Raw genomic sequence first — 19352 nt, 5'->3', positions numbered from 1 at the left:
GCCCAGGGCAAAAAGAAGTTAGGCTTGGGAATAATTTTGCATAATTTATGAAGTGTTTCATTGTTTCATTTCAATTACAGCTAACTTCACACAAAGGTTTCTAATAATTCAATTATCTACATTTCCCTTGCTGGGTATGTCAAAAACTAAAAAATGCTTAAATTTTTCACTCAGAATTATTATATTTGAAAATAACTAAAGTAGGAAAGAAAGATGTAATCTATAGAACACCAAACATCATGGTGTAAACTGGTTTTAAAAATTATTACTGGAGATACCAGAACAAATGCCTTTTCTGTACTTCCCATAAATAGCCCAAGTTCTGGAAATCCCACATACAGCATATATGGGTGTCAACCTCATATATGCTATTGAAGAAGACTGCTCTTTCCTTGAGGGCACCATTTCATATTTGCCATTGGTTAAACTTTCTTAATGTAGATTCACTCTCATTTTTTAGGCTACGGTATAATAAAAACTAAACATTTAAAATGTCTTCTATCAACTCAAAGTCTTTGTAAATGAAACAGGATATAAAAAGATGGGATAAAGTCGTCTTCTATCTGTAGCCTACTTTTAAAGCTTACCATTAGCCGAGCATCTTCTCTTTCCAAAATTTTCTGAGTCTGATCATCAGGGAACTTCAGTACAGTGGTTATAACCTTTGCCATGGTCTACAAGAAAAACAACAAGAGATGAGCACTAATAGAAGGTGAAGCAGATGAAGTCTCACCCCATTCTGACATGTTCTGCTGGTGGGATTCTTTAGTGCTCTCAATGGAAGCCACGACCAAAGAAGTATGATGTGAAGGTATTAGTCAAGGAAATAACAGCCAACACTAGAATTTCAATTTAAAAGGACTCCTCACAATGTCTGGGTTGATATCATTTCAAGAAGATGCAATTACAATAGCATGAAGCTATATAAAGTTCTAATGCTCTTGGCCCTTTGTCTTAATTAAGATGAAACTTTATTACTCATTCATTTTATTAGGTTTTTTATTTGTAGAAATCTATCTAGTAAGTGATGTATTGCCAAACATATGCTCTAAAGAATCAGAATTATACTCCCAAGTTCAGCTTTAACTAAATCACATCATATATCTCATTAACATGGGCTACTGCATGAACATGAACATGCTTAGTAGATATTTTTTACAACATGCAGCACATCAGCCTAATAGAAATACAAATTACATTTTAAATAAACACAAGATGTTTTGTTCGGTAGGAAACATGATGAATCAAAACATTACACATGGTGGCTTGCAAAACAAGATCATAAATTGTGCAGATCTAAATGAATATACCGTAAGTCAGACTGTCACCCAAAAGCTCGTGGAAAATTCTCCTCAAAGGTGGAAATTCCCTATTTTGTATCAAGATGAGATGTTTTGAGGGAGACAGAGAGGAAAGAAGATACCTTATGAAATAAGATACACTTACGAAATAAGTAGGATAACAAGTTCAGTGCTTACATACAAATTCAGGTGCTAGTGCTCTCCCCTGAGGATTCCCACAGAGGATGGCAGGGTCACCTAGATAACTCACTCTAACATTCTTGGTTCACAGTTACACAGACTCTGTGTGTGTGTGTGTACGGGAGGGGGCCGGGGACTAAAGAAGGCCATAAGGAAAAGATGACATAATAGAGTTAACCAAAAATTTTACAAACTCACATCATATATAATGTATATGCAGAATTATCTCCAGGAAGGAAAGAAACTAATGTTTTTTAAAATTCCTATTATGTGCCAAGCCTAGGCAAGGCACTTTACATATTTCTAATACTTATTTCAACTAATACTGTTCTTCCACCACAAACCCCATACACAGCAAGATTTCAGCCCCCTTCCTTCCTTTCATCTTTACCTCTGCCATTTTGAGGATCAAAAAAATACCATTTAAGGGGCAGCTGGGTGGCTCAGTCATTAAGCGTCTGCCTTCGGCTCAGCTCATGATCCCAGGGTTCTGGGATGGAGCCCCATATCGGGCTCCCTGCTCCGCAGGAAGCCTGCTTCTCCCTCTCCCACCCCCCTTGCTTGTGTTCCCTCTCTCGTTGTGTCTCTCTCTTTCAAATAAATAAATAAAATCTTTAAAAAAAAAAATACCATTTAAAACAATGCAGTTCTTGGAGAATTCCAAAGGCATTTTACAAAACCCTCATCTTTTTAAATTGTATTGCCTAGATAGAACAGAATCTTCCATGCTAAACCAGTCTAGAAACTAAGCATATGTGGCATGAAATGACAAGAGGAATATGAAGTAGAGACTATTTCAGTATTCTTTTCATTAACAGTCTGAAGCAATTTTTAATGGTTTTTGTATACTAAGAAGACTGTTTTTAGGAATTAATTTCAATAGCTGGTAAGATTCAAAGTACCCAAAAGTCCACTTATATTCACTCTGAAACCACATACATGCACACACAAACATGTCTGTCAAAAAAAAACCCCAAACTGTCGCTAGTTGTCTTCACATTTCTAGACAATGTTAACGAGAAACCCACCTCTAGATTCATCAGCGATCCTGAAATTGTAGCAGATTACCCAGTAAAGACTTAAAGCTCTTCCCTGGCTTGCCAAAAAACTTAAACGGAGAAGCCTAGGCTCTTTGCCATACCTTGGGAGAGAACTCAGTCTGTCTATTCTATATACAATATCCTCAGTCCCTGGGAAGTAAGGCAAAGTTCAAATGAGCCACCTGGTTTAGAGATGGCATCTCCTGCCAGGTTTTCTTGAGGGAGAAGCTTTAATAAAAATTAGGGTGAGAAACACTTTCTACTGAAAAGGAAAGCAGGCTGAATTTAGCATGGAGGATCAAAACCCAAGAAAAAGAAAGTGAAGGACAGAAGAAAGAAGGGACACTTACTTAGCTTCATACTATAAGAATATGTGTCCTACATGTGGTCCTCTTAAATAAATCATCTGCCTTATAAAATAAGGAACACTGTGTGCAAAAGCAGATGAAGAAACACAGGTGGGATGACATACATATCCTGCTGGACAAGATACAACTTCAGATGAGGATCAAATCCCAAAGGCCACAATATACTCTGGCTCACTCTAAAATCACAACCTGGTCTCCATTTCAAATTCTTTAATGTGTAGAAATGAAGCAAATCAGTAAAAGATATGTCTAAACCAGCTCTGATCTTGTCAATCTCTGCTCAAGGGCTAACTAACCCCCAGTCCCTACAGGTAAAACTCTGAAAACATTCCATGCCTTCCACACCCTGTGCAGCCCTAAAAGGAGTCACCGCCACCATAGATCCAGTGTTTCAGTTGGACCAGACTACTTGTCATTCCAAAACCCACACTCAATTTCCTGCCTTGGACCTCCTGTCTAGGCTTTCCCTCACATCTGAGTTCATCTATTCAAATCTAACCACCCCCACATACCCCCCCCACCCGGCTTTAAAGCCCAGCAGATACACCTGCTTCTTCACAATGTCCTCCTTGACCCTCCCACAAGTCAACAGGAGAACTCTGTGCCTCTCTTAATGACATTCTGTATCATGTTATGCTTAACTGCGAACAGGTCCACTTTCCTACTATATAGTAAACTCCTTAAAATTAGGGATGGTGTAAAAAAAAATTAGGGATAGTGTCAAATTTCATCTTTCTACCCATCGTGGTGATAAACAAAAGGCCGCATGTAGCAAGTGCGCAATAAATAAGCAGTAAATTAAGCTGAATATCTGCTACCGATTTTCTATATTTACCTGTAAAATGTGATGGCAGAATGACAGACTCATCATTAACCAGATGCATTGAATGCTGACGATAAAAGACCAGAGAGAGCACTCTGCCACATGGACTCCCAGTCAGGTATTAGACGGGGTGTCTTGTGTCCTGAGGACACCACTTTCAGCTGTTTCCTAAGTCACAGCCTAAAACAAGCTGCACAACCCTGGAAGCACAAGCTTGCACTTGGCAGCCTGGCACTGCCCCCGAACGCATCTATGCTTGGGCTGGCTCTTTCTTCAGGATTCAAACTCTGTAGAGATCTCAGCCTCCACAGTTCACAACCTCCAGAAGACACAGTTTGAGGCAGTCAGTCTCTTCATTCCACAGATCAAGAAAAGGTCAAATAATTTATTTAGCACACTGGATCACAGCTTTAGATTCAACAAATGAACCAAGAGAGCTACAGTTCTGAGAGGCCTTTTTTTTTTTTTAAAGATACACCCTTCTCCCTTCCCTTCAGTAACAAGGTAACATTAAATTATCTACCCCACCCCAGATACAGGCTACTATCCAATACAGACTTATTAAGAGATTGTTATATTTCATTAGCTTTATTTTTAAAAAGCAGAAAATTCGCTTTAGCTATTCTTTGAATTTAAAAAAAAATTCCTTTAAGGAAAAAAACTGAATTACTATGAATTAACATACCCTTCCTGTGTTACATGCTCAGGATCACACTAGATACTACTTTAATTTGAAATTATTTGATACAATGAGATTTCTATAGATATTAAGGATTCAAATGACTTAGAGCCCTATAACTCCTAGTGTTTAGCTGAATCTATAATCCATAAATTCACAATATTCTTTCAAGAGATTTTCTTATGCCCTTACTTTTTAGTCTTCAAATATATCTGCCAAATTAATCCCTGAACTGGCTTAGCACTCTTTGACTTAGTAACCCCCAAAGACCCATAAGTTAAAACACTGATTGCTTCTAAAAATGGAAAACTCATGATCCCATTCTCAGCCAACGTATATAGACAATGTAAAAGTTTATGAAGGTAAAAAGTTGAAGCAATGTCAGAAAAGAAATTGCTTTAAATGAAAAATTCTGAGGAAAGGCTAATGAATTTCCCTAAATATATTCAATTCAAGACACATTTATCAAAAGTCCAATATAAGGCTCTTTTAAGAACACTGCAGGGGATACAGACAAGAAAAAGACAATAGTATATACTCAAGAACCTTACAATAAATTTAACATTCCAGAAAACAAATTTAGCCAAGCACTATTACTTATATTATGTGGTGATTTTAATGGTCAATATTCCATTTGTATAGGAATGATTTTTCTCACAGTGACTAAAGTAAAATATTTCTAAATATCTCTAAGCAATTACTTAATTATGTAGTCTACTACTTAATTCTTAATATGACCATTTCCAATACTTCCACATTACCCTAAAGTTTCCATGAAAATGAAATCTATTCTCCTAACTTTAAGACTTGAGATCAAAAGTAAAAATAGCCACATATTTCACAAAGTATTAGTTAATGAAATGTCAATTTTTAGTACTCAGCATCATCCAACAGTATTTTTTAATATTTTATAACTATAACAAATATAAGCAAGATATGCCAATTCACTTTTGTAAACTAAGAACAATAACCCAATTGCCTATTATCTATTATTAGCATGCATGGTCTGCCAACAGTAAAGATACAGCATCAATATGTGTATTAAAGTATTAAAAGTGGGCACATTTCCTTTTAAATTAAGCCACATGCCAAATTATCAGAAATGATTTATACCTTAGTCTCACGACCCATCATATACTCAAAAAGCACTTTTCGCAAATACTCAAACTCGGTAGGTTCTCCAAAGAGCGAGACATCAGTATGGTACAAACTGCCACCTGTCAAATAAGAAAAAACAGATCACATTGTAAAGAAAAACCAGATAAGCTACTTATTACTTAGACACTAGACAAACTAAAGAACAATTCAAGGAATAAAGGGAGGCATCATTCTTGTATTAATTATATTGTACTGTATAGTATTGTACATACATACACAAATCATTCCAATTGGTATTTTTCCATTTTAAGAAAAAATAAGAATTATCATAGCAATTTTATTTCTCGCATCTTTTCCTCCTCCTCCTTTTGGCATAGCAATTTTATTTTATTTTATTTTTTTTTAAGATTTTATTTATTTATTTGAGAGAGAGAATGAGATAGAGAGAGAGAGCATGAGAGGGGGAAGGTCAGAGAGAAAAGCAGACTTCCCGCTGAGCAGGGAGCCCGATACGGGACTCGATCCCGGGACTCCAGGATCATGACCTGAGCCGAAGGCAGTCGCTTAAACAACTGAGCCACCCAGGCGCCCCAAGGCATGGCAATTTTAAAAGACTATACTTAGGGAATACAAAGATTCCTTAAAACTGGTATTTCTCTTCTCAATATTATGTGGTTGGCTTCAGATATTCCACAATGACTAAAATTAATAATCATTTGTATTTATTAAGAACTTAGTATATTGGAACAGAATTCTAGTTTTTCTAGTATTCCAAATCTAAAAGCACTTAAGTTTAAATCAAGTTTTCAAAACTCTTTGGATACACAGGACAAATAAAATAACTTGAAAATGCATGAAATATTAATGCCATTTTAGTGGTTTTCAAATATTTTGGTTCAACATCTTAAAGCCTGTCATAAAAAGTTACAGTCCATCTGTTAACCAAGCCCCATTTCAACCTAAAAGTAAACAATAAATACAGTTCAGGTATATGAAATCACACTGAATATTATGTGTAAAAATTTATACCTTGATAACCCTGGATTTTTAAAAAACTGAATATAGGAAATATCACTGTGCAGCAAGATAATACATCAAGGCTTCCAATACTGGACGATGAACAATATGTGAACCTCTAAATGCCAAAGTTGAAAGTGGCCTCTCATTGTAACTTTCCATTTCTTTTGGTTGAGAATTTAAACCACCATTTGTTCAGTAAAAAGAAACAAATGAAATCTCATGGAGTATTATTGACACATATGAGATTGGTAAAATCCTAAAAGCAAATAATGCCAAGAACTGGTGAGTATGCAGGACAATGGAAATGTGGTTACCTTGAGGTAAAGCTCATATAGGGAAAGCAGGATAAGTTCTTTTTACCCGATTTAGTTATTCCACATTTTTGAGGGTCTGTTTTAACACCAGTAGTCTGTTCCGGTGATGGATTTGTCTACGCCTGCTCTAACACTTCACTCTATTAATTATGATGACTTCATAGCCTGTCTTGTTGTTTAGCTGGGGAAGCCCTCCCACAGCACTGACTGTGAAGTGTGAACGGATACAACCACTATAGACAATAACTTGGCATTCCTTTTCAGAGCTTCATAAAGTGGAAGACGAGCATACTCTATGATGCAAAAATTCAATTCCTACCAAAACATCCTAGAGAAACGCTTCACATGTACACCAGAAGTCAACGTTCACAGTTACAGTGTTTATAAAAGCAAAACTGAGACAATTCAAAGGTCCACCAACAGGAGAATAAATAAAATATGGTATACGGATAGAAGGTATTATTACTAAACTCAGCATTCAAAATGGTTAAACTATAGCTTCTAGAATGAAATTCAAAATCACAATGCTAGGTGAAAAAAGGGCAGGAATATGCAGAATATATACAGTATATCATTTCTATACAGCCCAAAACATGTAGCACATTGAAGTCAATTGTCTTAGAGAACCGTACATATGCTGTAGCATGTTACCAGTGGGTTACCCTTGGGAGAGAACAGAGAGATAGGAGACTGAAGAGCAGCACAAGGAGCACTGGCAACGTTCTAGAGGGCGAATTCGTAAGTGCTAACCAGTCTTCGTACTTGGTATTTACTTTGCATGCATTTGTATGTTTGGAATATTTCATTTTTTAAAAGTGTACACCTTTAAAGTCCCAACTCACTCAAACCACACCTTTAGCTGCGCTCCCCTGCTAGAACCTCTAAACAAGCTCTCAAACCACACTTTGTAAATACACAGCAACCAGAACTCAATAATGTTAATGCACTACTTCCTCTTCAAAAGCCATTTATATATCACTTAAGTGTTTCATTCCTCTAGATTGAGGCAAAATGCAAGAGTTTACAATGTTGTACCCTTTTCAGAAAATAATTGATTTTATTATTATAAACACGTAGATTACTTATGTATAGCCATTTTCCTGGACAAGTAATTAATATTGTTTTTCAATACATATACCCCCTTTCTTGTCTTCTCCCTAACAGTAGCATATAAAAGAAATTTCTTCCTCTCCTCATAATTCTTACTTTCGGTTTTAAGCAATGAGAGTGGAAATTAGTTATTCAAATAAAAATGCTTGCCAGGTTGTCTACCCATTGCTTCTTGTGAGTCTTTCCAAATAACTTTATCTGAGTACTACGTAGCATTTTTAATACAATACTTTACCTAGGCCCAATTCCAAAATGTGCAACTGGAAAATCCATTTAACTACACTTGAAACAATCTTAATCTAACTAAGCGTATTACAGATAATTTTAGTTAAAAGCAGGCTTGGCTCAGATTCTCTTTAAAACTGTACATGCATTTTATTTAATTGGAAGATAAAAATAAAAAACTAATTTTACATTTACAATCACACCTAAGAATAAATGTAATAAAAAAGGTGCAAGAGAACTACTCAGGACAATAAGCATTAGTGACAGAAATTAAAGAAGACCTAAGTAAATCCTGAAAGATATCATGATTATGGGTTGCGTACTCAATACCATAGAGGTGCCAATTCTCTTCAATCTTTCTATAAATTCAAAGCAATCCTAATCAAAATCCTCTCACGTCTGGGTGTGTGTTTTGAGTGTAACTTGATAATCTCATTCTAAAACTTAAATGGACATTCAAAGAGCTAAGGATAGCTAAGACACTCTTGAAAAACAGAGTGGGAGGGCTTCCCCAGCTAAACAACAAGACAGGCTATGAAGTCATCATAATTAATAGAGTGAAGTGTTAGAGCAGGCGTAGACAAATCCATCACCGGAACAGACTACTGGTGTTAAAACAGACCCTCAAAAATGTGGAATAACTAAATCGGGTAAAAAGAACTTATCCTGCTTTCCCTATATGAGCTTTACCTCAAGGTAACCACATAGATAATGTGGGAATGTTTCCATTTACAGAAGAATTCCAGTTAATATCTGCACAAGAAATGGGAGAATGTGAATATCACCATTACACAATAACTAGTGAAACAACAGATCCTGGAAAACAGCCCCCACTGGGTGCTAAAATCAAGGTGAAAGATAATGAGTCAAACTGATGACACCTGGAACTGTGTGAAAGCAGTTACAAAAAAGACATGTGTCTTTTGATGTGAAACAATATATAGTTTGGCTCCCTTTGGGAGGTACTATTGCCAATAACACAAATCTAAATCTGACCAAGCCCCTCATTCTAACTACTAGGGGATGGAGCACCAAGAGTTCAGAATGCCTTAGACTTATGCACAAGTAATTTGGTCTCTTTAACAAATAAATAACAAAAGGAGAGAGAAAGGGAGAGGGAGAAAGACAAGGAATCTAGAGTTTTAAAAAGAGATTTAAGTGATTTCTCAATCAAAGTAGTATGGGTACTACTTGGCTACTGATTCAAATAAATCAACTGTCTCCCACCACCACTGCCAGAAAACATTTATGAAACTACAAGTGTCTGAATACTGACTAGTTATTTGATTAAGGAATTACTGTGAAATTTTTTTTTTAAAGATTTTATTTATTTATTTGAGACAGAGAGAATGAGAGAGACAGAGAGCACATGAGAGGGGGGAGGGTCAGAGGGAGAAGCAGGCTCCCTGCCGAGCAGGGAGCCCGATGCGGGACTCGATCCCGGGACTCCAGGATCATGACCTGAGCCGAAGGCAGTCGCTTAACCAACTGAGCCACCCAGGCACCCTACTGTGAAATTTTTAAGTGTGATATTAGTACCATGGTTATTTCAAAGGAATCCTCTGTATAGATACATACTGAAATATTTACATATGAAGTAAGATATAATATCTAACTTACTTTAAAATAATGCAATGGACTAAGAATAGAAAGGTTGGGGTACAGATGAACCAAGATTAGATATGTCTTGGGTGCCTGGGTGGCTCAGTCATTAAGCGTCTGCCTTCGGCTCAGGTCATGATCCCAGGGTCCTGGGATCGAGTCCCACATCAGGCTCCCTCCTCAAGGGGAAGCCTGCTTCTCCCTCTCCCACTCCCGCTGCTTGTGTTCCTGCTCTCGCTATCTCTGTCTCTGTCAAATAAATAAATAAAATCTTTAAAAAAAAAAAAAAGATTAGATATGTCTTGATAATTCTGGAGGGTGGCTGGTGGCTGATGTGTACATGTATGTTCATTATATGCCATATTCATTATTTTTCTGTATGTCTAAAAAAAATTGCATAATAAAAAATTCAAAAGGAAGACAATAAAGAAAACACCAACTAGTACAATATCTTTACTATATATATAAATATTATACTATATAAATACTATATATATTCCATATAGTATATGTATTATATTCTGAATATTAATCCTTGTTTTTATAATGTGTAAACAAGGATTAATATTCAGAATTTTTTAAAACTCCTACAGATCAATAAGAAAATGATAGATGATCTTAGAAAACAAAAAAGAAATGGAGAGGAACTTCACAAAAGAAATATACACAGCTAAAATGAATGAATAAAAAAATGAACAATCGGGGCGCCTGGGTGGCTCAGTCGGTTGAGAGTCCAACTCTTGGTTTCAGCTCAGGTCATGATCTCAGGTCCTGGGATTGATTCCCACATCGGGCTCCACGCTTGGCACAGAATTTGCTTGAGAGTCTCTTCTTCTCCCTCCCTCTCTGCCCCTCCCCCTGTCCATGCACACTCGCTCTCTCTCTCTCAAATAAATAAATAAATATTGCTTAGAAATACATACATAGGTGGTAAACAATAAAGAACAAGAGAATGGTTAACATAAAGTCAGAAAAAAAGTCAGTAGAGGGGAGGAATAAAGCTATTATTGCAGAGGCCTATAACTTTTTATTTCTTCCTGCCTGGTGGATGCTCATTCTACTCTACTCTTTAAAGAGATAGCATGGCGAAGAGATTAACATGCATATTCAACTAGACTGACCAGGCTGGTGAGAGAATTAAATGAGCTGATATGCAAAACAGTGCCCGGCACTTACTGTTATTCAGGTATCCCCTGCCTTTGGAAAATTCATGTTACACCACTTCGCTTTTACAAAAACCTACATTAGTATTTGTCTTTGCTAACGAAAAAAATCTAAAGAGGTTTTTTGGTTTTATGAAAAAGGTGAGAAGTGACAATAGTGTTCAGCATTCGTTTTGCAGCGAGCCATCACAGAGGCAGCGCGCACCCCCAGCAGAGTGGCTCCATCAAGCTCCTGCCCCCGGGAACTACACTCGGCTTCAAGCCGCCATAGCTCTGAACTGTGTCTGTGAGCATCTGTGCTTTGTCTTGGTTTATTTTGTGCATCTGTTAGCAAGATGTGTCCTAAGGTATCAGAAAAGCCTAAGAGAGGATATTTTTTGGGTCTGGGAATGCTAAAAATTTTTTCCATATAAACTAACTGTAATTGCTTCTTTGTTTTACACCATTTCGGCTTATGAAAGGTATCAAAGGCATGCTCTATCTACTTTTGGATGGTAGAGGAGACTGGTATATGTGTTAGTTATTAAATACACTGTACATGTGTGTTCGTTTTACAATTCAAAACAGAAAAAAAAGGAAATTATAAAAATCTTAAGTTGAAACTAATGAAAAGAATCAATATTATTCTCTATGCACTGCTGAGCACCGAGTCAGCAGCTGAGCTGACAATTGCATGTGTTGACTTAGATATGGCAAACAATCCTTGTAGCAGCAATCTTCTCTGCAATGAGCCATGAGACACTTCCAAGCTGGTTTTCTCTTGTTTTTGAAGAGCATTTTGGAGAGAATCCAAAGCAAGTCCTTGTTTAATTTAATTAAAAATTATATAATATCTTGTGTTACTTCATTGCAATAAGTAAGAGCTTTCAAAAACACAAAGGGATGTAAAATGGTTTAGATTTATGCCCTAGTGCTTCCCTGAAAAAGCAAAAAGCTTTACAAGACATTTAGCAAAATAAAACTATTCTTAATGAAGTGAGGCAGCAAAACAGATAGGGAAATTGTTATGAGATTGAATTATTCAAAGGTCATGGTTATCTCAAGTGAACAACTATGTAAACACTCAAGTTCATCTTTAAAATCCTTTGTAAGTGGCATATACTATTTCAATCAAGAGAATGTTTCCAAATCACTCTCTCCTACCTTGAATATAAGAGTTTTTATGAAATTATTTTCTCCTTAAATCAGAGTTTAAAATTAGTAAATATAGCATTATGGTAATATTAAAAATCAGAATCAAAGGGGCGCCTGGGTAGCTCAGGGTCCTGGGATCGAGCCCCACATCGGGCTTCCTGCTCAGTCGGGAGTCTGCTTCTCCCTCTCCCCTCCCCCTGCTTGTGTTCCCTCTCTCGCTGTGTCTCTCTCTGTCAAATAAATAAATAAAATCTTAAAAAAAAAAAAAAAAAACAGAATCATAGAGCTGTGCCTGTATGAGTACATGTAGTAGATTTGCATACATACATAAGAGTCTGGAAAAATATACATAAATTGCCACTAGGCTGGTTCCATCTGGAGAGTGTAGAATAAAGTGGGAACCTGCAGTTCCACTTACACACTGCAGCTCTGTTTGATTTTTTTTTTTTTGCAACAAATATGCATTATTTTTGTTTTAGATTACCATCATTCTTTCCTTAAAACTAGCTGTTATTGGTGAATTACAAAGGTAAAATATATTCATTGTAAAGAGCAGATTAGCAAAGACAAAAATAAAACTCCTCTATAAATCCAGCAATAAGATATAACTGTGGATAAGATAAGAGATCATTCCTACCTTTGTAAGGTGTTCCCACAGTTGTTGCATATACATTCTTTTCATATTTCTTCAAACGGTCTTCTAAATTGTGAATCTAAAAGTAACAAATACTCAAATCATAAGATTCGTATGGAAACCATATGTAAAAGAAAGGACTGCTATAGCTACTAGATTCTTTAATACTTAAGACAGTATATAGGCAAATACAATTAATACAAATGGTTTCTTAGATATGACACCAAAAGCACAAACAAAAGAGAAAATATATAAAATGGCCTTTATGAAAAGTAAAACTTTTGGCCTCAAAGGACATTATCAGAAAGTGAAAAGACCACCCACAAAATGGAGAAAATACTTGCAAATTACATATCTCTAAGGGACTTGTATTCAGAATAAAGAATACAACTGAACAAGAAACCAAATAACCCAACTAAAAAATTAGCAAATTAGACTTAGACATTGCTCCAAATAAGACATACAAATGGCCAACAAGCAGAATATAAGATGTCCAATCATTAGTCATTAGAAAAATGCAAATTAAAACCATAATGAGATACTAATTCATACCAACTACTATGGCTATAATCAAAAACTTGTTGGTGAGGATGTGGAAAAATTGGAATCCTTATATAACTTTGTTGGTGGGACTGTAAAATGGTGCTACAATGTATTTTGGTGGTTCATCAAAAAGCTGAACATATAATTACCAAATGATCTAGCAATTTCACTCCTGGGTATATACCCCAAAGAACTGGAAATAGGTGCTCAAATAAAAACTTGTACACAATGTTCCTGACAGCACTATACGTAATAGCCAAAAGGCAGAAATAACCCAAACATTCATAAACTGATGAATGAAGTATGGTATAGCCATATAGCTAAATAATATTCAGCCATAAAAAGGAATAAAGTACTGATACATGCTACACTGAATAACCTTAAAAACACTGTGCTAAGTAAAATAAGCCAGATAAGAAACACTATGTTTTATGTGATTGTATTTATATAAAATACTCAGAATAGGCAAATTTACAGACACAGGAGTAGAGTAGTGGTTGCCAGGAGGTAATGGGGAGTGACTGCTTCATGGGTATGAGGTTTCCTTATTGGGTGATGAAATGTTCTGGAACTAGATAATGGTGATGGTTTCACAACATTGTGAATGAACTACATGTCAATGAATTGTGCACTTTAAACTGGTTAAAATGGTCAATTTTATGTTACGTGTATTTTACCACCATAAAAATAACTAATACAAAAATTGCCATGCTAGCACAGTTTGAAGATTTGAGGATGCTATAAGAAGAGAGTTTTATTTTATTTTTAATTTTATTTATTTATTTGACATAGAGAGACACAGCGAGAGAGGAAACACAAGCAGGGGGAATGGGAGAGGGAGAGGCAGGCTGCCCGCTGAGCAGGGAGCCCGATGCGGGGCTGGATCCCAGGACCCTGGGATCATGACCTGAGCCGAAGGCAGACGCTTAATGACTGAGCCATCCAGGCGCCCCAAGAAGAGAGTTTTAAAGCAACAACCTTGAGAATAGATGAGAAAAGATAAACCACTGGGAAGTAGGAAAAAAAAAGGTAGCATTGGGACTTAGCATCTATTTTTATGATTTAAAAAATATATATATTGTGAAAGTGTTCAAACATAATCAACCACAGAGAATATAGTACAATCAATGCCCATATATACCAATCCATCACCTCATTTCAACAATTGCCAAGATTCTTGTATGTATGACTTTTAAGAAAACTGAAAAAGTGGGGCTCCTGGGTGGCTCAGTCGGTTAAGCATCTGCCTCTAGATTTCAGCTCCGCTCATGATCTCAGGGTCATAAGATCGAGTCCCATGTTGGGCTCTGCGCTAAGTGGAGAGTCTGCTTGAGATCCCCCCCTTTATCCCTCCCCCGCTTGCATGTGTGCTCTCTCTCTCTGTAATAAATAATTTTTTTAAATGTTTTATTTATTTATTCATGAAAGTCAAAGAGAGAGAGAGAGGCAGAGGAAGAGGGAGAAGCAGGCTCCCCGCCTAGCAGGGAGCCCGATGCGGGACTCGATCCCAGAACCCTGGGATCATGACCTGAGCCGAAGGCAGACGCTTAACCATCTGAGCCACCCAGGCGCCCCTCTAATAAATAATTTTTAAAACAAAGCAAAAACTGGAAAATTCCTGAAGATATAGCCTTCCAACAGCTTGCTGATTTGTACACTATCCCTCTAGAATTTGAGAGAAAAGACTACTAAAGATGATGCACCACAGATACGCATATACTGGTATTTTCATGCTTATGCATCCTTCTAGACATATATACACAGTCCTATTTAAACCTAATTACTGGATAATATATGGACAAAATTTATTATGTCAAGGCAATTTAACTACTAGGAAAAAGTAGTAAAGATTGACGTCAACATATTTCCCTGATAAAAGCAAAAACATTTTTTTTAAAACTTAAGTTATTACAAATAAAGACAAATTCTTATCCAAGATGTTAAACACTAGAAAGAATAAGATGCAAATGTTCTTGTTTAAATACATGTGATCATGAATTTAAGAGATAAACTCCAGCGCCTCCAGATTTAGAAATAAAATTTCCTGTGTAAGACAAAATTGCAAAGCCAGCTATTAAATCAGTATTATATTAGTTCGAAAAGTCAGCTAAATGAGATCCAAGTACAAAAGAACATAAATTAAGACAGTCAGTTCAAAATAAAAGGCACCAATTAAACCCGTACCTGTTCTCTGAACTCTTGCTCTTTCAACTTTGAATCACTGATTAGAGTAGTCTTCTGTGCTAGTTGTGTCTAAAAAAACATAAAGTCAGATCTGAAATGCATATGGGTTTCATCACTGCCTGGATATACATTGTACTGCCTGGTAAATTATTTTTATGTTTTAACTTTTAAAACACAAAATACTCCTGGGGCACCTGGGTGGCTCAGTTGGTGGAGCACCCGACTTCAGATCACGTCATGATCTCAGGATCCTGGGACTGAGTCCCGTGTCAGGTTCCCCGCTCAGTGGAGAGTCTGCTTGAACCTCTGCCTCTCCCCCTCCCCCTACTCGTGCTCTCTTTCAAATAAACTCTTAAAAAAAAAAAAAACACACACACAAAATACTCCTGAAAATATACTGTCTTCAGTCAAATTCAGTGAAGAACTAGTCTTACCTGTAACTCCATAATTGTTATCTGTAAATGGAAAAGAAAAAAATGAGTATATAATACACTAAAATCTATAAGAAGCAATAAAATGGAACAATATGAACTAACAAGAAAATAAAAATTTAGTGTTTTAGTCTTAAGAAAGTGGTAAGATTTAAGAGTCTAGTTCCTCTCACTTTGTCATTGCCAGGGCTCTCCTCCTGCTGCAGCCTTTCCTGGTACTTATTCTGTAGCTCCTCCAGTTGAGTCTGCAGGTCCATTACTTTAGCAGTCATTTCTTCTTCACGAGCCTTTAAGATTAAAAAAAAAAAGTGCTAATGAACATACCAAAAAGAACATCATAGAGGCAACATAGTATAGAGAAAACTCCTCAGAAGGAGAAAAAATACCTAAACATTTCTGGAGACACAAACCACTGTTTCTATCGTCATTCGTGACTACGCTCTAAATACCTTCCTTCATGTCCCACTTTTAATGTCAAGCTTGCTATTCATGCTATATTACTGTTCCCTCTCTCACTCCCTCTGTCCCCACCCCATAAAGCCTCATCAAGCAGTTTCTTTCCCCTTAAGCTTCCCAGGCTTGAATGACCATCAGGTATGTAACAGTGTGGTGACAGAAGTTGAACACAGAGCCTGTGTGTTAGGGACTCTGCCCTTTTCCACATTAGGATCTGATTTCCAGAAAACATCCATTAATACAAACTAGTAGATACTGTGAGGCACAGCACTGATCAACCAGCCGGCAACTTACTGATCACAAGAAGTTGTAGAGGTTTTTCCCAGCCCTTTGGATAGTTGTGTAAATCAAGAAATGATTCTTTGTCCTGGTTCAGCAAACCTTCATCTATACATCTGTCCCTAAACCACACCAGTGGTTCTTTGGGGTAAAATGTTCAACTAAAGTCTATTAAAAAAAAAATTATTGTCCAATGTATTAGTAACCATGTAATGTCTCCATTTGTCCTGAACTTTGCAAAAAAAATAGACAAGGCTGCAAAAGTATATGTGACTTATTGGTCCAAAAATCCTACTTAGAAAATTTGGTATACAAATCATTTCTCTCTTCTGTTTTGATTGCCCTAGTAAAGGCTATTGCCCATTCTACATTTCTTCATTTGTCTTGATAACTGCCATGATTTATTGTACAGAGCAGTCCAGACCTCTTCTTGCTCTTATAAATCTTGTAATAACCTTTGTACTAAAAGAACATTTGGAATTGAAATATTGATCAGATTGAGTAATGAAGACAGGACAAGTGTTTGCTGAGTAAGAGACTGAACAGGAAAAACAGCAACAAATGGGTATCTGATTTAACAGATGCTGACTTGACAGAACCAAGAAACATCATCCTCAAAAACAAACAAAAAAAAGAGAGGCCCCATGGCACAAAATAAGGCAATGAACCATAAGGATACTTGGAAAATCTACTTTGAAATACCACTGGTCATGAAACTTAGACCAACTGAAAAAGAACGAACTCCTTCTGGCAACATAAGCAAAGCAGGGATGTCTAGTAACCAGCCTCCTTAGACATCTCTCCACTGAGGCTCACTTGGAGACATCTCCCCACTGAGGCTTACTTGAACCTAGCCTCTATCCCTAAAACACCATCAACCACAAACTCTTGTAAATATGTTACTGCCCAGTTTACTGTTTTTAGTCTACCATAGCATATCCTGTGTGGATGTCTATGTCAATGTGGTTTAGGCACCTTTGAAAGGATCACCTCTACAGCTACTTATTCAGTTAGGCCCAAATTTTTATTTTATTTTATTTTATTTTACTTATTTATTTATTTATTTAGTGAGAGAGTGGGGGGGGGGGCGCAGAGGGAGAGAGAAAATCTTAAGCAGAATCCGCACTGAGCATGGAGCCCGACATGAGGTTCAATCTCATATCCCTGAGATCATGACCTTAGCCAAAATCAAGAGGCAGATGCTTAGCCAAATGAACCACCTGGTGTCCCTAGGCCCAGATTTTAATATGACAGTTAGCTATGTCTGACATTTCCTTTGACAGTTGTGGGATACTATCTAAATCAAGCCCACTAAGAATTAGGAAAAAATCCCTTCTTTGTTATTTCTAATTTAAGAAACAATTTTGTAAATTCCTTTATAAAAGCTTCCTAGTCTTCTTGAAGGAGGAAAAAAAAAAAACAGTACTGTTTACTTCAAAGTAAAAACAATAAGGAAAACCAGTTAAACTGAATGTTAATGCACATCCACGGAAATCATGTTTGAGAGTCTAGTTATTATGCCAAAGCCAAATCACTAAAATATAGTCAATGTCAAAAGGAAACCAGTTTTGTATCTAACGTAGCCAAGCTACCTCCTCCCAGTGGGACTGCTCTGAGTTGGGACCAGGCTATTACTTAAGCTCACTTACATGAGTACTTAGCTCTTCCTTTGAGATGTCATCACTCCCTCTTCCCAAATGGATTCTTCCCTGCCCTAGCACATGTCACCTCCTTCAAATTTACCAAGTGTCTAGTATGTGCCAAGTATCTGGCTAGGTCTTTAAGACTAGAGATGAATAACAAAATCCCTGCCCACCAGATGCTTATAATCTAGGAGAGACGACATACACATTAATATTATCCTACACACATTTGTATGTATGACAAAAATTCATGTTATAAGTGAAGTAATGAATACAGATGAGTACCAAAAGAACACAGATGCAATGAATTATATTTAAGGGGTTCTTAAAAAAAACTATGTTAAAACAATATGATGCAGAAAAGAATATTCAAAAAGCAAACTTTTGAGTAGAAAAGGGAAAAAATAACATATTTCATTTTTGTTTCTGTTTACACAAAACACTGCAATATTACAAAAGAAACTAATCATTGATTTCTGGCTCAAGGTGGCAATACAGGAAGATCCTGAACTCACTTCCTCCCATGGACACACTGAGTCTACAGCTACATATGGAACAATTTCCTCTTAAAAATAAAAAACAAGGGCGCCTGGGTGGCTCAGTTGGTTAAGTGACTGCCGTCGGCTCAGGTCATGATCCTGCAGTCCCGGGATCGAGTCCCGCATCGGGCTCCCTGCTCGGCAGGGAGTCTGCTTCTCCCTCTGACCCTCCTCCCTCTCATGCTCTCTGTCTCTCATTCTCTCTCTCTCAAATAAATAAATAAAATCTTAAAAAAAATAAAATAAAAAACAAAAAAGCCTGGCTGAGTGACGGCTACACATCAGGCAAATGAGGAAAAAAACCACACTGGAGTGGGTAGGTGAGGCTAAGACACAACCTGGTCATAAATCCCATCCCCAGCATGACAACCAACAACTGGGAGGAACCTCAAAACCCAGAATTTTTCCCTGAGGACCGAGCATCCCAACTTTTAAGATACATACTTGAGAGACAAGCCCGCAAAACATCTAACTTTGAAAGCCAACAAGGTTTACATCCTGAGACTCACAAAACTAGTGATCTGAGAAACCACTCTTAAAGGGTTCCTGTGCCTCACTCACCCACCTCAGGGCCCAGCTCAGAGGT

General features: G+C 36.9%; 1 protein-coding gene across 7 annotated transcripts in view; it reads right to left on the bottom strand.

Annotated features, from left to right (window-relative positions):
* GOLGA4 (golgin A4) overlaps window positions 1-19352 on the bottom strand; it is a 131826-nt gene that overhangs the window by 8849 nt on the left and 103625 nt on the right. For all 7 annotated transcript variants that reach the window (XM_034991944.1, XM_034991946.1, XM_034991952.1 and 4 more), the window contains 6 exons: window positions 16023-16136; window positions 15853-15873; window positions 15419-15487; window positions 12695-12770; window positions 5505-5608; window positions 588-674 (listed from right to left, as the gene is read on the bottom strand). In XM_034991944.1, coding sequence (XP_034847835.1) covers window positions 588-674; window positions 5505-5608; window positions 12695-12770; window positions 15419-15487; window positions 15853-15873; window positions 16023-16136 — 471 coding nt within the window. The remainder of the gene's footprint in view (window positions 1-587; window positions 675-5504; window positions 5609-12694; window positions 12771-15418; window positions 15488-15852; window positions 15874-16022; window positions 16137-19352) is intronic.

This window comes from Mirounga leonina, unplaced genomic scaffold (assembly GCF_011800145.1).
Source record: "Mirounga leonina isolate KUSES-001 unplaced genomic scaffold, KU_Mleo_1.0 Mir_115, whole genome shotgun sequence".
Lineage (NCBI taxonomy): Eukaryota > Metazoa > Chordata > Mammalia > Carnivora > Phocidae > Mirounga > Mirounga leonina.
This window is presented reverse-complemented; position numbering and strand designations above follow the sequence as displayed.